The sequence below is a fragment of the Scomber japonicus genome, chromosome 4, assembly GCF_027409825.1.
Source record: "Scomber japonicus isolate fScoJap1 chromosome 4, fScoJap1.pri, whole genome shotgun sequence".
In the NCBI taxonomy this organism is placed as follows: Eukaryota; Metazoa; Chordata; class Actinopteri; order Scombriformes; family Scombridae; genus Scomber; species Scomber japonicus.
The window spans coordinates 18,793,007-18,818,913 of NC_070581.1; the positions used below are offsets into that span (position 1 = coordinate 18,793,007).

The 25,907-nt window shown below is 40.5% G+C and overlaps 2 protein-coding genes across 2 annotated transcripts in view; both read right to left on the reverse strand.

Moving 5' to 3' along the window:
• Nucleotides 1-17,529, reverse strand: part of mybpha (myosin binding protein Ha) — a 19,938-nt gene extending 2,409 nt beyond the window's left edge. Inside the window, exons 1-12 of the mRNA XM_053318267.1 lie at nt 17,307-17,529; nt 15,586-15,660; nt 15,199-15,264; nt 14,608-14,742; nt 14,004-14,171; nt 10,386-10,474; nt 10,089-10,284; nt 9,551-9,690; nt 8,441-8,600; nt 7,103-7,239; nt 2,237-2,423; nt 2,003-2,060 (exon numbers count right to left, since the gene is read on the reverse strand). Coding sequence (XP_053174242.1) covers nt 2,026-2,060; nt 2,237-2,423; nt 7,103-7,239; nt 8,441-8,600; nt 9,551-9,690; nt 10,089-10,284; nt 10,386-10,474; nt 14,004-14,171; nt 14,608-14,742; nt 15,199-15,264; nt 15,586-15,660; nt 17,307-17,529 — 1,611 coding nt within the window. The 3' untranslated portion in view covers nt 2,003-2,025. The remainder of the gene's footprint in view (nt 1-2,002; nt 2,061-2,236; nt 2,424-7,102; nt 7,240-8,440; nt 8,601-9,550; nt 9,691-10,088; nt 10,285-10,385; nt 10,475-14,003; nt 14,172-14,607; nt 14,743-15,198; nt 15,265-15,585; nt 15,661-17,306) is intronic.
• A 385-nt stretch (nt 17,530-17,914) lies between these two features.
• LOC128357860 (neuron navigator 1-like) overlaps nt 17,915-25,907 on the reverse strand; it is an 80,333-nt gene continuing 72,340 nt past the window's right edge. The window contains exons 18-32 of the mRNA XM_053318255.1: nt 25,628-25,749; nt 25,462-25,470; nt 24,814-24,998; nt 24,553-24,715; nt 24,265-24,442; nt 24,087-24,175; nt 23,891-23,989; nt 23,618-23,789; nt 22,792-23,057; nt 22,554-22,705; nt 22,393-22,464; nt 22,077-22,282; nt 21,842-21,960; nt 21,551-21,739; nt 17,915-20,625 (exon numbers count right to left, since the gene is read on the reverse strand). Of these exons, the coding sequence (XP_053174230.1) occupies nt 20,530-20,625; nt 21,551-21,739; nt 21,842-21,960; nt 22,077-22,282; nt 22,393-22,464; nt 22,554-22,705; nt 22,792-23,057; nt 23,618-23,789; nt 23,891-23,989; nt 24,087-24,175; nt 24,265-24,442; nt 24,553-24,715; nt 24,814-24,998; nt 25,462-25,470; nt 25,628-25,749 (2,117 nt within the window). The 3' untranslated portion in view covers nt 17,915-20,529. The remainder of the gene's footprint in view (nt 20,626-21,550; nt 21,740-21,841; nt 21,961-22,076; nt 22,283-22,392; nt 22,465-22,553; nt 22,706-22,791; nt 23,058-23,617; nt 23,790-23,890; nt 23,990-24,086; nt 24,176-24,264; nt 24,443-24,552; nt 24,716-24,813; nt 24,999-25,461; nt 25,471-25,627; nt 25,750-25,907) is intronic.

Genomic DNA, 25,907 nt, shown 5'->3' on the forward strand with positions numbered 1-25,907 from the left:
ATTCCACTCGAACAGTATAACACAGGTGGAAAAACTCTGTCCTGTGCATATTCTGTCATTGTGCCTCCGTCTCCTCCTCTCTACAGTAACAGAAGTCATCTGAGCGCAGTGATCAGCTGGTTAATACCTGCCCTTCAAAAGATATTATTTATAGACACAGTTAGCGTCAGTAAAATTACCTTCAGGTTTTGTGAATCACAATGCGTGTGCTAAATAACATATTTGCATTTTCTCCTCCCTGTATTTTGCAAACTGGGGTTGAAACGCCCCACATTACATATTCATTATGGCAAACATTCTGAATGGACAGCACGTATTATCTTACACAGTTGAAAGACGTAAACCTCAGTGCGCTGCGTTAGTAGATCAGCTTGCACATTTTTTGCGGGTGATGTCAAGTTTGCACACGTCTTTACGCATGCAGACCTTTAATAAATCAGGCACATAGAATGTTATTTAAATGGCAGCCGTAATGATTACCACCTAAGTTCTGTGTTATGTACTTTTAAATGAAGTATTGGTTCACTCAAGCACCAGTCAAGTCCTGTATGAATTTAGGAGGAGGAGCGGAGAAACAGGGAAGACATACAAGAAGAAGAACTGATAGTAAACTGACAGGAAAACAAGGGCCTAGTTAAAGGTCTGAACAAAGCTCTGAGAGAGAGACCTGCCATCTAAAAAATATTTAATAATATAAATATCCCCTTGGGAATATATTCTGGATGTACAGCAGCAATTGGGAATGTTATTGGGTTTCACAGTTCTGTAAGAAGATCCAGTTGTATGTCCTTAACAGTAAGATAAAACCATTATTTTTCAAACCTTTAACTCTTTTACAACCTCCAGCTACTCTGGGCATCTCTTTACTAACATGTTAAGCCATCTATCCTTTTTTCTCTGTCCTTCCTTTTTGTCTCTCTTATCACTCCATGATTTAAAAAAAACTTAAATGGGACTTCTCTGGTCACCAATTGAGATGACACAGTGAGCATGCCTTCTTGAAAGGAAACACCACTCAAGTATTTGAAATGCTTAAATGAAAGTGCCAATACCCTCAGTCAAACACAGATGCCTAATACGGCGGGTATAAATAGATTCGAGCTTTAAAAACATCAAATTTGGTATTCGTATTTGACTGACATTAATCTTTGCCACATTACCACATCCAAAAGCAGGCAGGGCTTGCAATATTTACATAAGGGAAAGGTGAGGAGGAGGAAGAACAAATGGGGCCACACAGATGAGGAAGAAAGAAGAGGGTAAAAGGGCAGAAAATATGAATTACTGGTTTTAAGAACACAGAAATTAATTAATGGTCAGCACCCACTGGAGTATTATCAGTCTGCCAAATTAAAACTTTTAAATCTATAGCATCTATGAGTGTGTACTAATGGAGCTTTAGTGAAAGTTCAGTCAGGAAGATTATCTTTTGCACAGTCAGGTCTGTAGTTTTATTTCTCAGTCCATCTGTCATTCTCATTCCTAACGCATGCTTGGTCATAATTTACTCGCTGTCATTGCCAGGGCTGTCAATGGAGACATCAGCTGCTCACATTAACTGGTCACATCTAACCAACAGCAGTGACACACCTTTATTGTCAGCCTATCATATTGCTGCTGTCTTCTCCCTTTCTGCCGCAGTGCTTTCATGGTGCCGTTATGCATGCCCCATCACCTCCCCATCACTGCTGAATGTTGGTAGATTCATCAGTTCATCAACCTCATCAGCCTTGTCAATCTCAGCCGCTACTACCACCAGTGTCTGGACTCCATGAGGGGTTTTATCTTTCTGATGCTCAGGACTTAGGTCCCTTGATTCAAAATCTCCCTGTTTGCACTGTTAGATGAAACTACCTACCTAAACTACCCACTAACTGTAAATGCTGCCTATACCAGCTTTTAACATTGTAGTATTGCTACTTTTACTAAAGTTAATGATCTGAATATGTCTTCCACCACCATCTCAGTCTCTGTCTGGCACAAGAATATGAGTATTTCTTACCTCTGGATGTTTAGGTTGTTGGTTTATTTCCCCTTCTCGCTCTCTGGAAGAATAACCTCTGTTGGGAGGGGAATACACAAATGTATAGTTTAATCATATTTTTAAATACTGGCATTGCATTACAGTTATACAGTTTCACAAAAAGGTTGTCCAAAATCCTAACATTTAGATTGAAGACATGTTGTAACTGTATTTACTGTTAACTTTGTTCTTTGGTTGTCTGTGCATACATACGTTTGACCTCTAGTTTGCAGGAGACCACGGCCTCTCCTTGAGCGTTCTTGGCTCTGCAGGTGTACACGCCGCCGTCAAAGCTGCAGGGCTTACGGATCTCAAGGGAGCAAATGCCCTGTGTTGCAATCTGACGAAACTTTGGGTCATCACCAATGACCATCATATTCTTCAGCCATTCGATCTTAGGCTAAGGGGAGGAGTGGAGACATTTATAAACATCACACCTCATAGTCGTACAGATGGGTGACAAATTAGAGGAAAAACCAACATAGTATCTTAATATGAATTTGGGCCACAAAAGGCCACCAGAACAGCTTTAGTGTGTTAGATCTGGTGACTGTGAAGGCCACAGCATATGATTCACATCATTTTCATACTCATTAAAACATTTAGTGACCTGTCATGCCCTATGGACAGGTGCATTGTCATCCTGGAAGAGACCACTCCCATCAGGATAAAGGTGATCACTTGCAACAACTTTGTGTGGATTTGCAGTGACCCTCTAAGAGGACAAGTGGACCCAAACCACGCCATCGAAATGCCCCCCACAGCATGACAGAGAAACTGGATGCCCTCAAGGTAGGGGTCAAGCATTTAGACCTGTACTGGTTTTCTTTTTGTTTGTCCTCCATCTATAATACCACTGGCATCACCAAATGCAAATGCAAACGCAAATGCAAAAAAAAATCCTCTCAGCTCATGCTGATTGTTTGAAACTATTTTATGACTGTACTAATTTTTTCAACAATAGCAATGAGCTAGGGTAAAGGTTTGAGATTTTTTGACACGGGTTAGGGTTAGATTGTTAAAATTGTACATTTAAAGGGCATTTCTGAAATGGGTGGAAGGGGAAAAATCATCTTTTTTTTTCTTCTATGAATAAATATGCGACCAGGCATATTGACTGCTGGCAGCTTTTCATTCAATAAGCTCAGTCAGTCTATGGTGAACGTTACAGTTCAGGAGACTTGGAGTAACATAAGACTTTTCCTGACCCTAGGTATGTAGTTCTCTGGGTTTAAGTAGCACTCTCTCTGCCTTGATTTCCTGCTGGAACTTCATAGTCCAGGTTGAATTACACATCAGCTGATGCATTCAGAACTGTTTGCATGAACTCTTCCACAGTGATGTATGAAACATATTTAGTTCTGCGTGGCTGCGCACTACTACTTTCAAAATAGATTTTTCTACTATTTAAGGGAGGCAGACATATCTAAATAAAGGTCAAATGTTTTGTGAGCATGTTTAGTGATTTATTCTCCCATGAAATATAGATCCACCAATTTTTCTTTCAGCTTTTGTTTTGAATGTTGTAAAGTGTTAATTTGACACTGTAATTTCCCTTTTCCCTTTGGAATAATTCTTCACATATTAGGATGTAGGAGGAAGATTTTGAATTGAGAAGGTCTTGATTTGAAAGTTTGAAACTAGGTTGAACAAAGACAGTGAACACTGATCTTATCTGTTGAGGCTTACCCTCACTGAAAGTGGAGGATGACTAGGGGTGGGAATCATTGGGCACCTCATGATTCGAATACAATTCAGGGGCTACGATTCGATTATAAAATGATTATTGATGCATTTTTAATTTATGTATATTGATGCACTTTTCACATTTCTTTTTGTCTCACTGAATAAGCATTCATCGCTTGAAATGTTTAAAAACAGTGCATTTGTAATAAGAAAAAATAGTTATATTATATTTTATTAAACTAATGGAAATGCATGCAAACTGGAAAGTTACAGCTTCATTGTCTACAGAATCAAAGGTAACAGGTATTCTCATGTTTGTTGTGTTGCCGTGTGGAAAGGACGATGCAGTTATTTGGCAAACCACCGTTTATTACTGAACAGTACAGGTTACTGTTGGCCGTAACCACACCAAAACAACCAACAAACAAGGACTTAGCTGCAACTCCAACTCTGTACTGCTGCTCTCTCCTCCAGCTTGCTCATACACACACAAGCACACGCACTCACACGGCCCTCGTCCCCGTCACACTCGTACTCCTGCCCCTACCTACTCATTCAATCCCAAACATTTAATTAACTCAGTCAGAACATTTAACATTATAAAAGTATTTAATTTTAGTGCGACACAACTTACATGTTGCTCTTGTCCATTTTGCTTCCGCCGTCGACGTTTTAGAAGCCGAAGTGTTTCCACATGTCTGCTTTTAAATTAGAAGAAGCTGGTCGGATCTGATGGTGGGATGGGTAGCTGTGGTCAGCCTTGTTTATTTTCTCTGTGTGCCGTGTGCGCTCCCCATAGTGTCCCGGAGATGTTCCGCATTTTAGAACCGTCTGTATTACTTTATTTAACAGATTTAAATAATCGAAATGTTGATGTGTGTGAATCGATTCCGATTCGTCCACGTTCGAATCGCGATGCATCTAAGAATCGGAAATTTCCCCCACCCCTAAGGATGACGTTTTCATCCTGGGCCTTAGTCCAAGTTTATTTGATCCTTTGGCAGTGAGGAGAGACACTGCTACTGATGATGATGATGATTTACATACCTATACCTCTAACACTGTTAGTGCTGGTTTTACTGCTAAACCTGTGATTGGAGCAATTGAGGGTATCCCCCCAAAATCTACGATCAAATGATGAATGGAATTAGCCTGCAAATGCATGATGATTTAAACAAAAAGAAATTTACAGTGAAGGAAAAGAGTAGGATTCATACTGTATGTAAAAATACATTTACAGCCATGCTAGCTCGATGGGTGGCAATGATGGTCAATGCATCACTTTGGTCAAGATTGAAACATCCTAACAACTATTGGATTGACTGCCATAACATTTGGTTTAGATATTCATGTTCTCCTTGGGATGAATTATAATCCCTTAACTTTTCATCTGCAGGTAGCGCTGTGATGATGGCACCTCATGTCAAACTTATTTTCCAATAATTTACTTTATGACCAAATACTTGCTGACATCAACCTGAGCTGCACTTTATGATTAGTGCTAATTAGAGAAGCCAAAATGCTAAACTATGATGGTGATCATTGTACCTGCTAAACATCAGCATGTCTTCACTGTTAACCTTTAATGGTCAGTTCAGTTGTTTAGATTAGATGGTATAGACATATAAAGATAAAATCTATTCATTGGCAATGCACCTTGCATGTCTGGGACTACTTCATTAAGTTTTTTAAAGAGATAAATGTCAAAACAATGTAAATATATATAATATATCATCCTACTGTTATTATTATCTTATTATCTTCCTCTGTCTCTTTCCTGTCCCATCCTGTTTCTGTCTTTAGACATGCATGTGGCTGGATGTTACAGGAACAGTCAGTCACACTGATAACAGTGCTGCAGTCTGAAAGGGTGCCAAAAATAGTATCTTGTGTGATACATCTCCACTTAGCCATTACAGGACAACAGGGTATACCTCTTATCACTGTCTCTTCTTTGTCTTCCCTGTTTATCTTCCCCAACACACTCTCTGCCTCTATACATGACAGCTCTTTATCAGAGGCAGTAGGGCAACTTATCACACTACATGCCTTTGTGCTGGACCTCCTAAGCAGTTCTCAATGGGCTGCGGACTCTGAGCCAGGGAGGATAATGTGACTCAATAAACACATTCTACAAAACGCTCACACCCCACCTAAGTATGAAATAATTTGTTCTATAAAGTGAAAGACTTTTTTAAGAGAATGAGAAAGGAGGAGCATGCATGAGTGGGTGTCAGAGTGTAACAGAATTTTATTTTATGTAATTCAAATCTTTATAATTAATATTGAGGGATTAACCTGTGGCAGCAGTTTCATGTGTACGGGTTTAAACAAGGGTTAAGTAAACATTCAGAGTATGTGGGTCTTCTGTATGACAGGATATTACATGTCTGTCTCTCACGGACAATCGCTGGATATGTTTTCACACAGCTGCTACTACTGGATTGCTCTGACTGCACAATTTGAAAAGGCACGGTGGACTCATTTAGACATGGTGGATCTGTGTTTAAAGACCCTAATTTCAGGCGCAGGGCGTGAATCAGCAACTGGGCCCTCTTCATCAAACACTTGGACGCATACAGACACATGTCACAAGAGAAATATCCCACCATTGTTTCTGGACCTTCTCAGCTGTCTTTGAAACATTTCTCTACCAGCCCTTCCCCATCCATTCCTCTTTTCATGGTTCTTCATTTTGGCTCCTATGGTCAAACTGGGCCTACTGTTTGATTTGTGTGGCATGTGCAGATTGTCCTGCAGACTGCTTCTGTCCTTGGTGAGTAGCCAAGGACAGCTAGGACGCATAATCAACTGTATTTCCACCATGGTCTGCCACCTAAGCCGTCTGCGTCAGTCAGACAACTGTAAAGATATGTTTAACCAAAGCAGTGGCCGCCAGGAACAGTGAGAGACATACTGAAACTTCACATAGACATACCAATGTTAGCCTTGCCTCAGTACTGCAGTGCATCTTTATAGCAATGATATTAATATCTTATTCTAGAAGCACACTCAAATGATTTATTGAGGGGCCCTTATACGAACAAAGATGTTTAAATAGAATAAAATAAGCTATAATATAATTTTAGCAGCGTGCAGCATGACATATGTCTCAGAACAGGACACAACTTTCCCTTCCCACAGATGTTTCAATAGCCAAACATCCACAGGTGAAAACTGCAGCTCGGACTAGCTATCAGTGGAACCTAATAACACAACTCTTGACAAATATACACAAGGTAAGAGAAACATGAGCACAAACTGCACAGGATACTTCATTAACCTGAACAGGATACGCATGGGGTCATGGACATGACACATGAAACAATATACTGATCCATGGGCCTCAATGCAAGCTGTAGTGTGTGTATGGACAGTAAGTGTATGCCTGACCTTGGGGGATCCACGAACAGAACACAGCAACTTGGTGGTGTATCCCACAGTAGCGGCGCGATCGTTGAGGGGTGTGGTGAACTTGGGTGCCTCAGAGAAGTCGTGCTCCGGGTACTCAGGATGCTTGTAGACAATACCTAAAAACACACAAAGCAGAGTCAAGATCCCCTGTTGTTTTTTAAGTTACACCAGTTTAAAGTGGTAACTAATACCAAGTGTTCATTTAAGTTCCAGACATGATCCTTCTACTGAAAGGGATGATAATTATGTGGCAGCATTGGAAAGTTTTTTCTATTAAGCAGCTGCAGTCATGTGACATACATAGAAGTAAAGTACAATTTATTTATAGCACAATAATAATGATAATAATAATAATAATCAATTTTATTTATAAAGCACTTTGCATTTGAAAAACAAAACTCAAGTGCTTTACATAGGCAAGAGAAAATATAAAAAAGTAATGCAGCAGGCTGGTTTTGACTACAAGGAGACTATTCAACATTGGGGATGTGTGGGATTGTTTGGAACACAGCAGAAGGATATGGTATAATCTGAATAAATCTGCTCATGATTTATCTCATTATATATAGTAGGCTGATAGACAAAACAAGACATTTCAGGTTGTATCTTTGGGAAACAGTGATCGTCATTTTTCACTATTTCCTGACATTTTATCAAGATAAAGTAGGGGCAGGAGAACCTACAGTGGCGAAAGGCCCCATCTCTAGAGCCAGTGTTTGTTTTGTCTTTTCTGTGCTACTGTAGAAACCTGGCTGTGCAATATGGTGGGCTCTGTGGAAGAGGACCCGCTCCCTATGTAGATATAAAAGGCTCATTCTTATTTTCAGGTGATTGTACACTAATTAAAAAATACTGAGGAATAATATATTGCATTTCTGCTGAGTCCATTCCAAGATTTTCACCACCTTTCAGGTGATCATGTCATTTCTGAGTGAAACTCAACTACACCTACATAACTGAGTGACACTCCTAGCAGGGAGGCAGACACAGGTAAATATAGACTCATCAACACACACACACACACACACATACACACACACACACACACACACACACACATCTACTCTGGCAGCTGTCTTAATGTTGTCTGAGTCTTAAAACTCTGGCACCTGGCACTGGCCAAGAGTGACTTATGATTAAAGCAGTGTCAAGGGCATTTCCGCTCCTCAAGTCTTCACTTTAACCACACACACACATTCAATACAGCTCATTAAAATAATGTCACTGCAGTGACTACTTCCACTGCAGTGCTGCCACTAAAGCTATATCAACAAATTAACTCCATAAGAATTAAGGAACAAATCAAAAGAAGGTCACCTGTCTTCTGAATGGTGGCCACCTCCTTAGTGACAGCGCTGTTTTCACTGATACCCACTTTGTTCTGAGAAAACACCCTGAAAGAGTATGAGTTTCCCATGATGAGGTCTGACACAGTGGCAGTTAGTCTGTGATAGTGCTCCAGCACTGTGAACCATTCCTGCAGGGGAGACAGAGTTAGACAGTTTAGTTCAGCATAGACATAAAATTATACTGTGATGTATCCTTATTGAGACCGTCACTGTGATCTTATTCTATGAAATCAATATCAATTTTCTCCTTCTCTTTTTTAACCTGTCTCATTCATTTTCCTCCCCATCTGTCAATCCATTCAGACATCTGTTGAGGGACTCATAAGGATCAGGAGGTCTGTGTCAGGCTAATTCTCAACCCATGTTACGTGTGTCCAAGCGAATATATCTGGTTGTTCTTGGAGCTGATAGTATTTTTTCTAAGAATCTTAAATGTTCACTGGCAGCAGTATCCCATCACATTGCTGCCAGACCCATTTTAGCAATGTGAGTCACAACTTTAAAAATACCTATTAGAATTTTGATACTGTGAAGTAAACCCCTGAGAAAAAAGGCACTCTGTTATAATACAAAGGAGATCTACTGATTAGAGGTGTTTATCCATATTGTAAGAAGAATGGGACGGGGAGCAGTTGCTAAAATACTTTGCACATCTAAATCACCACATATCACATATGTATGTATTAATGTTTCCAATTGAATTAGCAGTAAATCAGCTGGATAAAGTGTCAGTGTGCTCAAAATGAACTAATTTGTGGTTGGATGAAACATCACATCTGTTCCAAACAGTCTTCATGAAGAGGGACAAGATAATAGTTCAAATATGTGGGTAACAGAATTGTACTTGTTTGTAAAAAGTAACAGAAATGAGTAGAAAGTAGAAATTGTTAAGTTTGACACCTTAATGCCCTGATGCAAATAAAATATCCAAAGTCTTCCCTTATGCTGGGACTTTTGAAAAAAAACCCTTTGCATTCCACAATTTCCATTTAATTTGTATAATGTCAACATGTACTGTAACAACAACAGGATTAGTTTGGTGTAAAAAGGTATATTTGTATGTGAGCTCAGGCCGTACCCCAGTCTTCTTGTCAGCCTTCTGGACAGAGTATCCTGTGATCTCGGTGTTGCCATTATCCTTGGGTGGAGTCCATTCCAGAGCTGCGTTAAAGCCCCAGGTGTCCACGATCTTTATACTAGCAGGAGGACCAGGCAGCTCTGAGGAGATACATTACTGTTAATCATTACTTAAAAAGACTCCCATTATCACCAGTGTGTTCCTCAAAGCATGAAAGGTTTCTGCTCTGAAAAATGACTCACATTTGTATGGTAATGCCTGTAATGTCAGCTCGCACATAAAACAGCAACAGCTGACAGCTGGCTCAAACACTCTGGGTCAAAGGGCATCATTGTTAGCAGTGTGATGTATGTTGGCAAGTGCTTTGGATTTCTTTTGGAGCAAGTCACAAGTCTCAAAACCATTGAGGCCCATGTTTGTCAACAAGTTAGCTCCTCAACTGGGAGGTCTGAAATTCATTTGTACATGTCACACACACGCCTGTTTCCATATGGCAGCTTGTTTATGTGAAAATATATGAAGGCCATGTGCGACTCACCAACAATCTGAATTGTGAGGGTGGTTCTGTCTTCAAAGCTGTCCACCTTAATAGCCATCTCATAAACACCAGAGTCCTCTCTTTGAGCTGCTCGGATAAATAGGATACTGTCCTTGTCACTGTTCCTGATGTTGACCCTCTTACGATCCAAAGGTTCACCATCCTTAAGCCAGGTCACTACAGGTTTGGGCTTGCCCTGAAGAAAAACATGGGAGGATGTAAGGTAAAGTGTGATGACTGAAGTTCTCCATGTTCTTCATGAGATAATCAGTAAGTGATATGTGTGTGTTGGCTTACAAGAAAGGGGATGACCAGGTTGATCTGCTCTCCAACCTTCTTTATATGGCGAGTTCTCAGAGCGCGGGGCATGCGGATCTTTGGGCGGTCTGAAAAACAAGTAGAACACATTTTTATTTTGACGACCTGAGTTTGATTTGTTGCTGATAAGTTTTCAATCACCTGGACGACTAACTCAATCATCCACTAGACAGCTACAACTACTATTACAGCGTAGAGTGTGCTAATTGTTTGGTGTACAGTTCCCATATTTGCTCAACATGACAGGTCAACAAGCTCTAAATAGATCGGCCACTGCTGGCAAAACACATCTTCACAGAAGGAGCTCCCATTATCACAATGTTAGTTTGCATCTATAAACAGTATATAAACATTTCATAAATAGGTCATAATACCTGCCATGCATTTGTGAGAAGCTATACTGACATTTTTACTGGGATTGGTGTATACAGTAAACAGATACTAAGCAGTATAACACAGTTAGAAAGATATATGTCATTTATAATTGTTGACAAGTACTGTACATTAATAAACACTTCATGGTGTGTTATAAACAATTTCTTAAATATTTGTACTGCTTGAAATACTAAATGGGGGGTGAAAAGTATTATAGTAGTTACCATATTATTGAAAATTATAAATATTGACAAGTTTCATTTATGACACTGACAAGTAATACATAAAAATAGATGTAGGAAATCCAACTGGACAAAGTTTCTACATGTGTGAGGGACAGTACAGTATCCAGGCAGAGAGGCAAAAGAGGAAGCTGCATCCAGCAGCTCTTAAAATAGCTGTGGTGACGAGAAAGTCTTGGATGAGCTCTGACAAGTGTTCACTCATGTCATGCACAAAGAAACAGCAGGAGGATGTTATCACTTTCAACTGACTGGAGCGGTCCAACATTATATCTAGAGACAGTGAAGTACAACAGGCTGGAAACTGTGGTTGTGTTTTAGAAGTGAATAAAATCGTTTGGATGAAATTGCAGTGGTTGAGACTTAGCAGTGACATTTATCTGTGGTGGATGGTTTGGTATAAGGTGGGTGCTAAGTATTAGGAGCAGCGTCCCTCGCATGTTTCTGCATAAGCAGCAAATTACTGAAAAGCTCCTTGAGCTTACAGGATATATAAAACCAAAGAGCTGCTACCCTGCATCATCTCTCTCACCCTGCTGTAGCCACCGTCTCTCTGCATCAAAACTTCTTCCGATTTCACACCCCATCAACATCCTGTCTATCATCTTTTTCGCTACTCTGTCTCTCGATCTGTTGCACTCCATCTCTCTTGCTCACTCTGTCTCATCCTCCTAACATTTGGCACCATAACTCGGCCTGTTAGGACATTTCTGCACATTGCTGCCTGGATCTATCTCCTGGAACCATTATTCCCAGTGAAGTCTACATCCAGATTTGGCTCAAACACTAATCCCTGCTAATCAGCACACTTCCAAGCAATGCCCAGAAGTGTTGTTGGCATTACAGTATCCAGCAGCCAGCAAGTCCTCAAACAAACAATCTATAATCTGTCTTTGTCAGTGGATAAAGATGTCTTTGTGGGGGGCTTTCGACATATGTAGGACAGTGTGTCTTTATCAAAAGCTTGTACATGTAGATGGGTGTCTGGTCAGGACAGTGTGTGACTGACACACAGCTGAATTTAACCCCCCTACAAGCCACCCAGAGTCCATCAATTAGGCTCATGTTTCGCTCCCCTCAGTTGACCAGCAGTTCTGGCTGCATGACCGCATTTCTCCAATAAACTTTCCTATTTGTTTGCAGCAGTTTGAACCCTGAGCAGGAAACACAGTAAGCTGTCCTGTCCCTCTGAAAGTGGATAATTGGGATAACTGTCAGCTCATGTCTACAACTTGTGAGTGTTGATGGACATTCACAGCTCCAGTAGCAAAACCAATTTTGGTTGAAACAGAGTTGGACAAAGCACTTTTAAAAAGACCAGCTTCATTAAGAGTATCGAAAACCATCAAGTACTGAACATGCCTCCAATTTTCAATTTTGTTTATATGTTCTTGATTTAAATCATACTTTGAGACTTAATTTTAGCAAAGTTCTTGTACAGCTTAGTTTAGACACTATTTGAAATTTGTGCGATTTGGTTTCTTTTATAAAATTAAACATGACTAGCCATGCTAGCGGCTCTGTGAGGCTGCAGCACTGCAGACACGTAACCATTTTTAAGCTAAATGCTAACATCAGCACGCTCAAAGTGTTAATACCAACATGCCAGCGTTAAGCAAGTGTAATGTTTACCATGTTCACCATCTTAGTTTAATGTGTTAGCATGTTAACATTAACTACTTAGCACTAAACACAAAGCCTGTTGGAAATCATTTATGCAGATATTTTGTCACAAATCACATTTTTGACCTGATTATTGTGACTATGGATGAGAAGTGAGGGGCTCCACAAAGTGATTACCATTTATCTTGAAATCATTAGAAATTAATTGTTATGGACTTGATTATATATAATAATGTCATAATTGATACCTGCCAGACATTAGGGAGAGACTGTGATGAAGAAAGTGATAGTTAGGGCGCACTTGTGGCTTGATAGAGTAAATAAAGAATATAACTCCATGACGACTCATTAGCCAAACGTTTTCCTTTGCCTGACAGAGACCATTGAATCATCTTTAAGACTGATGCAACAGTAGCCTGACCGTTACCCAGTGCAGTGGCTTTGTGTGAGACTATGTGCTACAGTAGTGCAACAGATCTTATTCACTACATGAGTATCTGGGTCTGGTGTTTTCTTTGATCATGGTCTTTGTCTGTTTATTTCCTAGAAATGCGAAATTAACGACAATCAAATAATCAATTCATATTTTATACACAATACATTTGATTATCTTGTTACATTTGTAACACATCTCTGTGAGTCCTGTAAGTTGTTACCAGCCACAAACAAATACACAAAGACTGCTGCTATCATTTAAAAAAGAAAAATACACAATAGATTTTGTGAGTGGTCAACCTAGTTATATGTCATACCTGCTGAAGGTGTGTGTACATTGAAGTGAAAGCATGACTTACAGCTAATGAAAGGTCTTGTCACCACCTGTGGGATTTATGTACACACATTTGTGCAGTCCATTTGAAACCCTGGCAGTTAATACCTCCCTCGTTGCAACATGAGTATTTTAAGGATAGGTCATAAGTTACAACTAGCAGAGAGCTACTGATAAAGAGGATGGAAACAAACATTTTAAAATTTCATTAATTACCTCAGAAATTTTTTTTGAATGGATTTTTTTTTTTTTTGGGAAATTTGGATTTTTGGGGAAAAATCTGAGAAAATTGTTTTGCATTTTTTACATTTGTTCCTTTTGCTAATAATCTCATACAGTCTGTTTGTAAGTAGTTGGACAAATTGTGAAACTATATATAATTTTATAATTTGTGTATAATGCGGTGTTCAGAAACAGCAATAAATGTTAAAAAGTGTTTTATTGATTTTTTTGCAAGTTTTGTCATGCTTATGTTTGCTGTTTGGGCTTTTTACCTATTATTTCCTGCATGTATACATTTCCCTTTAAGTAGATACTTATAAGTGGCCAGTTATACAGTTTGAAAAATGACATTTGGTTGCTACTCACCAACTACCTCGCGGATCGGCACAGGCTCTGCCAGTGCACCAGGTTCACTGCGGCCACCAGGGTTTACAGCCACCACGCGCACATGCAGTAGGTCGCCTGTCGTCAGATTCTTGATGCAATAACGGTTAGTTGGTATCAGCTCCTCGTTAGCCACAACCCAGTCTGTAGCTGCAAGGAAACCCAAGGTTTGAGTTATTATGTGACTTCCAGTGCTATTTTCAAGTTACCTGTGCAAATATTTTCTTCCTATATAATCCTTTTTTTTTGTTTACCAAAGTGTAAACCATCCTTTAATGGGACATGTTAAGTGGTTTATCACCTGTCGACACACGTTTACAAACAACCTGCCCATAAGGAGTACACTTTGGCTGCCATGATGATATCTCAGAAGGCATGCTGTCATCTGAGCAAACGAGCGCTTCTAAAAGTGGTGTGAGGAGATAGAGTAACAGCCGGCAAAACGCTGCCTGCCGTATACGGCCTGGACGCAGCTATGAGTCTATCTGCCCTCTGACACTCTGGGGACAGGTGCAGTGTTGCAGTCTCACATGCTGTACGTACACACAAGGCACATGACTGTGTTCACTAGCTTCTGTGGACTTACTTCCATCCTTGCAGTACTCGACAGTGTATCCATCCAGGCCGGAGTCTCCAATGGTCTCTGGTGTCTGCCATTTAATGGTGAGGCTGGATTCATTCACATCCTCCACGGATAGTTTCAGAGGAGCGCTGGTGGGGACTGAAGGAGATTTTAACAGTGTAGATAAATTAAGGGGTGCAGTGGACAGGAATAAGATAAAATGAAAAATGAAATGAAATGAAATTACACTGAAAAACAGAAAATGGGATAATTATCCAAATATTCTCCATTATACATCACCATTTGGGATTTACTCTTTTACATCAATAGTGCACATTAATTTCCATAATAATTCATCATCTGATGTTACCAATCACTATGTCAGCAAAACTTATTATCATTCTGTCAACCATGGAGTTTAGTTGCATTCTATCTTTTACAAACAGTTTTCTTTCATCCAGTGAATCATCTGTGGGGAGTAGATGCAACAAATTTCAAATATTGGCTATCTCATTGGAACTGCAACTGAAATATTCAATATCATCTCTCTGTGACATTGATTATGGTGTTCAAAGCAGGCCCAAGCTCAAAGCAGAGCATAAATGTTGGTGTTACCTGCAGGAGGTGGGGGCGTGAGTGCTTTGGGTGGCTCCTCAACTACGGCAGCTTCTGCTGGAGTAGCTAGCATTAAAAAGGCAGGAAGTATTAAAAATTAAAAAATAACCATAGGATCTTTTCCATAGTGACATTTCAACCTGTAGCTTTTCAAAACTATATTCACAGTTTGATTTTAAATTTGAATTTCTACTGCAGACTGATCCCTGCGGGTTTCTATAGGAAAAGATACCAAAGGTTTCAAAGTCTGTTAAGAACTGGTCATCACAGCTGGAGAAATGCATGATTGATGCCATATTAAATAAAGCTGTCATTGTTTATGCGTGTTTGCAGAGCACTTTGTCCTTGAGTAGTTATGCTGCTGTCTGTGTGGTGGTTTATGTTTACCGTCTGTGGGAGCATCTGCAGCGGGAGCATCTACAGCGGGAGCAGCAGAACCATCTTCAGCGGTGGGAGTAGCAGCTTGCGTCAAAATGCCATTAGGGAAGCCAATTAGTGACTTACATTATGACATTACTCATGCAATGAATCAATCAGATTCAAGCTAATTTGAGAAGTACACTACTGAAGCAAGCAGCATGACAGAGCAGCGAGGACGAAGATTTCTGTTTTTCACAGTGACAAGAACACTACATAAAGAATCATAATGCATTGTGGAAAAGAAATCAAACATAGACATAGAAATCAAACATGAAAATGCACATAAGAGTAAGTTTACAGATAGAATTACCAGTCGAGACAAAAGGTCAACAGCAGGAAACACACAGCATGTGTGGGAGACAGTTGGACACAAACACACATCATGCCTATGGTGTGTGTTTACCCTCTGCAGAAGTTGTTGAGTTGGCTCCTTCCTCAGTGGCCGTGGTATCAGCTGACATTAAGGGTTACATGTTGAGGTTAGCAGGCAAAAACAACACCAGTTATTCTACTAAATCCACCATATATGTACTTAACCACCAGGAAATGGAGAACAACAGAGACACCTTCAGGCAGAGTAAGAGAAGGTAAAAACCAGTAGAACAATAGTGAACAAATGGGGAGCAACTGGTTGATCTCTGGGTTTGGCAGTTCCTGGGGTGGTGATAGGTGGTAGATATCACTGGTGGGTCCAGTAATGCAGCCATCGTGTAAGTCCCATGCATTATGTGCTGCAATTTGTTCCTTTACCTCTAACAGGAACTTTTTCTGCAGGCTACTTGGGACTTGGACAATGGCTGTTTCATTGTGAATGTACGCATATTAATGGTAGATAATCATAAATAAAGCAAACCATTAACAATGCTGCAATTTATCCTCATGATATTAGGCAAATTTTGCAACTAATAAAGAAGTTATTTCTATATCATGAGAAAATGGACTTGACAAATGCTGTTGTGGTCTATTAGTTAAATAAGTGTAATAATAATAATAATAATAAATAATAAAGTGTATTGCAATTTCCAGTCTCCAGCAGTCCTGCAACACATAAAGTTCAACCACTGAGGACCGGAGGCACAGAGTTTTGATGGTATTATACTATTCCTCATAATGAAGTGACATTAGAGAGGATTCTAGTCTGCACTGGTAGCCTCTTGACATTATGAATACGAATATTTCAGTTTGGTTATTACTGAGGAGGAGGCTAGAGTTGGTCTTGCAGCAGGGCTGGTGTCTCCTTTGCTGCATGTGCTGTGGCTGAGGTGAGGAGCTGACCATCAGGAGTCAAAGGACTTTTTCGTGGAAAGAACTCTATGTGTGTGTTTGCACAAAAGTCAGCTGAATTTATTTTATCTACTGAATGCGAGTTAAACTTCTGCAGGATCTCTTGGAGACTTAAAATTGGAGGAGCCATATGTATCCTCAGGTGCAAAATAATTAAAAATGTAACTATTTATGCATGCAGAGGAAGACCAGCTAATGTTAACGGGTTAAACGTGTAAACACTGTATTTTGACTGATAATGTTAATATAGGGTTATGTGGAAAAAGTCCAAATTGTAGTCACTTAGGAAGGCTTACTTGTAAGACCCTGCATGACTCATATTTATCAAAAACGTCGACATTTAAGTCAGTTATCTCTGGTCAATTTTTAAGACATTTCCGCAGGTAAGACGATCGCTTCAGTACCTGGAGCGCTTCCCTCAGCAGCCGGGGCGTCCTCTGCTGGGGCAGCGGGCGCTGCCTCTCCTTCCTGGGCTGCAGGTGCTGCCTCGGCCGGTGGAGTCTCTGCAGGTGTATCGGCAGGTGGAGCCTCTACAGGAGCGGGCTCAGGCTCCGGGGCGGGCTCAGGTGCCTTGGCGGGAGCCTTCTTGGCTGGGGACTTCTTGATGGGTGCGGGTTTGCCTGGCATCGTGCTGACAGACAACTAGTTCGCCTGGATGAAGGAGCTTGGACGTGGTTCGGTAATATATATAGATGTGAGCGTTGATGAGCTTGTTGGGAACTCCACCTCCTCCATACCCAGACTGATACCCACCTCCTCGCTGGAGTCACATCCCCATGCCTGTTTTGACCTGTAACCTGGTCAGCAAAAAGAGGCACCACTAATCCTGGCTTAGTTAAACGTCAGTAACACTTGTTTTTTAACGTCTACAAGAAATGAAACAAACATGTAATACGTTTTGTGATGAAAAAACAGCATCACATTCATATTAAATGGGCTAATAAGTGGTAATATGCAGTAGTATTAGCACCCTCATGTGGACAAAATAAGCACCAAGACAGTGATATGAAGAATGGGATGACTTTATTGTAGCCATTGCTCAATGTTAGACATATGGGATTTGATGTGGTTATAGAGACATGCCATACAACCATTATTAGGCCCCCTTTTAAGCCAAGTGCTCCTTCCTTCTGGAGGAAGACAATAAAAACAACAAGGACGCCCATTTTTCTGCATACAGGGGCCAAGCCTTCTCTTAGATCTCTACACTTTTTTTGGAGTGATTGTTGTCGCAGATGCACTGACTATTTACAGTGTTTACAACATTGATGTCATGTACAAAAGAGAAAGAAACCTTTACAAATATTTGCATAAGAAAAACAAATGTCTGCTCTTAAAAAACAAACGTGAAAAGAGGAAGATATCCAGTTATTAAAAATCCCTCTCCCGTGTTAAGGTTAAGCATGGTAGGTCCAATGGAACAACACTTTGGGAACACACCAGGAATACATGCACTGACGTTACATCTCCATCTCCAGGCTAAGATCTGTTCTTACACTTCTCCTCAGGCAACTCCTCAAAGATGTGCAGTCTTACATACTTATCGTTCTTGAAGTTTAAAACAGCATCATATCACACACATACACCGCTCAGCAATTCAATCATGATTACACGCGTAACTGATACACACATCATCTTTCCTAACAGCTTATCATCATGACTACCAGTCAACAGGTCAAAATAGAAACCCACTCTCCACCCAAATCTGGGCATCAGGATGACAAGATTAAAGCGACATCAGAGTAGGTGAGAGGAAGTGATGACAAATCTTCCTCTAAATCTAGGCCTCTGTGTGGTAGTAGCTGAAAAGCAGCTTTAGGCCAAATTGTGTTTCAGGCACAGATAGACTTAGACATCATGTCTCTACTTTATATCAGCACCCTGTTTGGAAAGCAGAGGAATATCTGAACAGAACATGGCAGTCTGAGGTACTTCAGGGTCAAGGGGCACCGAGCTAAGAGGTTTAAGCATATCTTTACTATATACAGTTTCCTCCTCATTTTAATGTTGTCTTCCTTCATCACAAGAACAGTCATGATGTGAGCAATAAATACTCTCTGTAATCTAGTACTCTAACATATATTATGTGCAAACTGATGACGGAAAGGGATGGGAGGAAGCCACTTAAAAATGAGATTCAACTGTCTTTACTCCTCTCTTAACTCTTAAAGATAATGCTTGAAAAAGGTTGAAAAAAGGTTATCAGAGGTATAAAGAGCAAATACAGCAAGGAAGATACAGATTCTAATCACTCGATGGCAGTTTTTGATGAATGTAAGTGACTGAAGCAGTGACGGCGGAAATTTGACACCTCTACGTTGTCGACAAACAATGGCATGTTTTTGTTGTGTTATGTTAGGTATACATCTATGATAATTGCTGTGTGCAGATGATTGTTGAAGATGACTCAGTAAAAAATCCTACAAAATAAACATTTTCAAAGCTGCATCCTCATGTATCACAAGAGAATTTTGTGTTTTAAAACAGGTCTAAGTACAGTATATAAGCAAGCAGAGCCAGAAATGGTCGACCGTTTTGGCAGACAAGATTAACAAGCAGTTTTTTTTTCTGTGTGTTTATGATATAATATGTGAAGTCAGGTCAATGTCTGTTCAATCCACTGCAATCAGTTGGCTCTCATAGTCCACAGGTGTAGAAGTGTTTGATGCCAACATGATGGGTAGTTTCTGTGGTAACAGGAATGGTACATCACCGCGGATAATGGCCTTTTGTATACAGACTGACCCTAAAACCCATACATTGTTCAGTTCCTTATTACTCCATGCATGTTACTCTTACAGCTTGACAATTCTGTGATCTGATCCATGATAAATATCTCTGTATGACACAAAGACTGAACTGAAAGAAAAACATATTGAAGGCAATTTTTATAGTTGTGTTATTGAGTTTGTGTTATATTCTACTGAGCACCTTTTGATAAGTCGGATAGCACAACAGGAGAGCACTGAGGAAGATGCTGCCATCTAGAGGAATTGCTAGTGAGCTGCAAGATCATCTGATTATCCCCTTTAAAACTCGATCACAGCCTCCTAAATTAATCCAATTACCACATGTAGAAAATAAAGTGCATTTTTTGGCTGTGGTCGAGTGATGGTCCTACATCTGGGGAAATCAGAGTCAATTACTTCTGAGCTTAATTTATTTTTTAAATGAAGCATTAAAGAACACCAGAAAGCACCAATAGTTGTGTTTTGAATGAAAGTTGGGGCAGTCAATAAAAAGAAAATAATGGGTCTTGATCAATAGGATTATAGGTAATATTTTTGCATCATACTATTGTGGTCACCATGCAGTTGCAGATTCAACAAAAATCCATCTTAACCAAACAGGAGGAGACGTGTCAACATTTCTCCTCGAGATGATCATCACAGCTTCATCATCGCAGTTAAATTATCTTTCCAATGTTCTGATAGCAGGGCAGAGCAAACCCTTCATCTGTTATCACTCTCTATGTAGATCCTTTACGTAGCTTTGTAACTGCTCACTGAGCACACAGTAATGTTCATAATTCAGTCTTTAAAGTCTCATTAGGACTGCACTTTCTCTGTGTCAGCCATAATAAAGAGTCCATAGTTTCATATCCTGACTGACGGTCACGTGTTATCCTCAGAGTGTAGCCTGGAGAGTGGGATCCAGACTGCCTTCCCGCTCTGGAGATTCAATGCAGTTGGCCGACTCCTGGAGCTTCAGCAGCATGGCCATCTGGGAAGCAGGAGGAAACAGGCACAGTGAGTTAAACTGCACATTAACAGACATGTTTTGTTTTCCAGGGTTGGATTTGGTTTGGCATAGATGGAATATTTCTTGAAATATTGCTTCATGTGTGCACTTAACATTAATATAAAAACAATTTCTAGGACAATTCCATTATATGGTTTGTGAAGGACTGCCATCACAATTTTCTTGAGCCTGGCAAGACATCTTCAAATTGGTTGTATTGTCCGAACAATGTTCCACAACAAAACAATAATCAGTTTGCAGTGATATAAAACAGATAGAAGCCTCACAAGTGAATAGCCAGTTACAACAAATGTTTGGCATTTTTTAAGGTTGATATAGGGAACTTGTTAGCAAACAGTTGCCCATTTACACTAGAGCTGCAATGACTATTAGGCTAATCAATTAGTTGATCAAGAGAAAATCAATCTGCAACAATTTTGATAAACAAGTTTTTGTCATTTTTTAAGGAAAAATGCTGAACATTTGCTGGTTGCAGGTCCTCAAATGTGAGGATTTTAGAGTTAAAATGTTTAATTGAAAATATTTGGCTGATTAATCAATAATGAAAGGTCTTGAAATGTTTCTGGTCAATATTCATTCTCCTTTTAGCTGTGTTTGGATGACACTAACTCCTGGGGAAATATCTGTTTTGGGTGAGTGTACAGTAAGTTTAGCAGATTTTTGACTGTTAATACCAGTCAAAAATGATGCCATTGAAAGCTGTGAGACTGAACCCAAACAATAAAGCAGCAGAGCTGAGAGGAACTGTAGGAAACACTTATATGTTTGCCCCTTGCCAAAAAATGCAATATGTGGTCAAATGTAGTTGTTCATTCACTTAAATAACACTGTATCAACACAAACCAACTTTGCCCAGTCCCTGATCTCAACTAAAACTTTCACTCACCAGCGGATCTGACTCCATTGTGCTAGGTGGAGGTGTATCTTTGGGGGGCTTCTTCTCTTCGCTGGGTGGACCTATACTGGGGGGAGGTAGATGAAAGAGCCTGGACTGGTCTTGCTGAGCATTGGGCCACGGGAGGGTTCCTCTCACCCACTCCACTGGATCCTCCCATACTGCCTTCTGCCCATGAACCTGAGGACACAAACACAAGTCAAGTGTAAAACAGTAATGAGGTTTAGGAATTTACTTCTTGATGTTAACACTGATGTTTGGGGGTTGTCTGTGTGTGTTCACCTTGATGCCGTCTTTGGCCCCCTCCTGCAGGTACGGTATTATGGAGTGGTTCCACAGGTCAATGAACCACTGCCTGAACTCTGCCACTGATACTGGGCATGACAGGAAGAAGCAGGGACCTGAGGGAGGCAACACTATCTGTTAGCACATCTCTTGATCTAATAAACAATCAGATTTTGCCCCGTTCCTTTATTTCCCGACCCCTTAACTGACCCCTGTGTCCACAATCTCTCACCTATGAGGAAATCTGAAGTGCTGTGCTTCTCCAGGAAAGTGTGGAGGTTGTACCAGAGCTGAGGGATCCAGTCCAGCACATGGAGGAGAGCCTGATGCTGCGCTGGGTCCTGCTCCTCCTCCTGGTAGCTTTCAACTGCCTTACGGTGCAGGTACCTCAGCAGGAACCCGTTAGCCGGTTCCACATTGTTAGAGAACATCACCATCCTGTGGCCACATGCAAGAAGTGTTTCTTTTAATCTGTATGAGAGCTTAATTTTGTATATAATAATGTCTTAAATAAAGTTATAGTGAAATTTGTATAACTTTGTTCTCACCTGAAACTGAGGTGCAGACTGTGGTTAGATGTCATCTTCACAGGCTGATTAGTTGTTCCAATGATGTAAGGACTGAAACATACACAGATGACACAATGGTTAAATTTCAAATCTTACTTCAGCTTTTTAGCGAAATGCTGTAACTATTCAGCATGACTCACCATCTATGATACTTGCAGGTGAGTGCTCCGTTGACAAGCTCAGTGATGGTTGCTGCATCACTGATGTCATCTATGATGACAACTAACGGCATTTCTCCTCCAGTGTCTCTGTCAATCTGATTTGCCAGATTGGACAGATATAACTGCAACTCCTGTGAAAACAAAAACAGTCAGTATTGATATCAGTGCATAAAAAATGCTTCAAAATAACTGACAAAAAAACAGAGTCATGTGTTACCTTCTGTGTCTGACGATGCATGTTGAAGGTGACAGCAGCACAGCGGCCCTCGAGACAGGGCTCATGCTCAGCCTCACACGAGTCAGTCTGGCTGCGCTGTAGGAGGTAGTGGGCCAGACGCTGGGCCAGGTAAGTTTTCCCTGTCCCACTAGGCCCTGACATAACCAGGCGCCTGTGCTTCAGCAGCAGGCTGATATAGTGCAGCATCATGGGCTTAGGAATCAGAGTCTCAAACACCAGTGAGTCAACACATTTTTCTCTAAGACCTGGAGAGAGGCAGAAACACAGGACAGAGAAGAGAAGAGGAGAGAAGAAGGATTTATATTGCATTCACTATAGAATACTTGTAAATACAGGATAAACTCATTTTCTACAAGTCTTATTCTTTACATGTATGCTGTCCATTCCCCAAAGGAAACCATAATTCTTTAAAACAGTCTTTATAACATCTATCCATAACTGGCTTTTATTAATTTCAGTAAGGTAAAAGATTTGACTTGCTTGAGTTAAGTAAACAAATCACAATTTACATTTTGTTGCCTTCATTTTATTGTCAAAGTTAACATATCATCCTGTGTCAATCAAGATGCATGTGTGAAAGCTTTTCCTGTTGGTTCATTTATGGGCATCACAGATTTCATGGTTGGCTGCCAAAAAGAAACCTTTTTAATTAAGAAGTGACCAAATGTTGACCAATGTCTATGTACGCTATTTTTAAACTTCTGCATTTTTTGATAATGAAATGCTTTTTGGCAGCATCATTACTTAGACATTATTTATTGTTGACAAAAAAGTTCTCTACTTTCAGTAGAGGACACCTTCTAACCTTTCAAAGTAACAAAGATGCGAGCTGGACTGTTGCCAAGACAGCGATAAGGTGAGGCCTGAGGTTTGTCCCCTCCTATCACCCTCTGCCCTCCCTGGTTCAGCTGATACATGTTCAGAGAATCACAGGACAGTCCGAGGCTGGCTGTTGGGTCCACTTGAGTTAGGTAGTCCTGAGTAGAAAAAGAAGTGTGAGGACTGATCCACCAGAACTGCAGTTGTACTATCTGTCTAAATGTGCCTAAACAGTGAAAGAAGACGAGTGTTGACTCACTCTGAAGGTCTTAGCTATAACAGAGTCCAGACAGGCCCAGTCAGTTGTCCCAGTGACCAGCACTGAGCCCAGGTAGTAGTCCTGCTGCTGTTTACTGTCCTATAGGTAGAGAGAAATAATGCATAAGTTCCCTGCTGTTTGAAAGGCAAGTTGACATTATTGGATATTGTAGCTATCCAAGGTGTCCAATGTGTACCTCTGCTTGGTCTCCGATGCGAACCAGCACTCGTGCACACACCCCATCCCGCTGAGCCGAAACACTTAGCCTATCAACTGGCGACACGTCTGAAAGAAAGAAGAATGAAAAAGGTTTTTATACTAAATGTGCATATATGTGAGCTAGATATTGATCAAGCTCTATGTTTGTCTCTTACCTGGATCCTTACAATCATTCAGACTGAGGCTGAAGGACTTGGTGAGGGACATACTCATTGGCTGTCTTAATGAGGGTCCCAGGAAAGAGGCCAGGCCTGAAGGCTGGGAGGTGGATGAGGTGGGACCAGAACCAACTTTCAAATGGTCATTCTCTGCCTTCAGGTTCTCCACCACTGACTAGAAAACAGGCAGAAAAAACTCAAAATTCAAATAAACATACAAATGCAATATCACTCACATTGACATAGACGTACTTTACACAACATGCGCACACACATAAAACAAACCTGCATGTTGTTCATGGTGTCTCTCAGCTGCTCCAGCTGATGAGCAGAGTTTAAGGCCTCTAGTCGGATGTCTGTCAGTTCTCTTTCCTTCACCCAGAGCTCTGAGCGAAGCTCTGTGACAGCCCTTTCTTCGCAGTCTGTCTCATCTGCTGTCTCCATGATACTGCAAGAGACAAGATGCATTCATCAGAGCCAGACAACCACGTTGGCTATCTCACTATTGTGCTGCTGATAGGTGCAGTAACATCTTCAGGCACTTACACAGAGGAGGTGGCCGATGCAGAGGTTTTGAGGCATGAAGGCAGGATCTCTTCTGCTTCTCCCCCTTCATGAAGCATCTTTGGGGAGTTGGGAGCTGAGGAGTCAGGAGTAGCAATTTCCTCAATGTCTGAGTAGGTTTTGGAGCCTTTCTTAATGCTAAATGCCTTGTTGAAGGAGCTCCTCAGCTATACAGAAACAGAGTAGCAGAGAGAAGGATGGAGGGAGAGACAGACAGGCAGACAATTAAACAAATATTCAGTAATGATACGATAATAAGAACAAGATAATAAAAAGACAGCATTTATTACTAAGAAGGTAAAAATAAGAAAGTGTTAGGATTGTTAATTTGACACATGCGAAGCATTAAAGTCTGCACAATACTGACTGCACAAAACTTTGCTGAAGGACAAAATACACAATAAAAAATAGTGTAAATGAAGACATACATGATTTTAAAAAAAGCATTTCATAAAGCTCTGATGAATAAACTGAGAACTCCAGCATGTCTGCTGATTGCCACTCTAACTGAATTACAGCCATCTATTCAAAGAAGAAGAAGATGGAGAGTGCTTGAAGAATGTGTGGCAGTTTAAGATGGTCCATCATGCCGTTAAATATGCTTCCAAGGGACACAATGACTGCACTCACCTCAAACACCTAAAACAGCAAAATAACACAACACAGAGGAGGGAGAGACTAGTCATATTTTGTTTTTCATGCTGCTACTGTATCTCATCACTAAGGAGAATTAACTCAGCACAGACAAACACCAAGCTGTAATATCGCTTCACATGTAGTCTCCTTTCATTCTTACCCAGCTCTTTTTCTTCTTCTTCTTGGCATCTTGGTCCTTCAAGCTGCCCAAACTCGACATGCTGGTCAGGCTGTTGAGACTGGAGATGCTTTCACATGAGTTTTGACGGCGAATACGCATGTCTGGAAAACAAGAAATCTCAAGATTAAAACACAGGCACATGTGCAGAGAGACAGAAAAAGACGGAATGACCAGCTGGTTAAGCGTGGCCTAGACCTGCTCTATGTGAGAAGTGCCCTAAGATAACTTCCATCACAATGAAAGTATAAATAAAATCAAC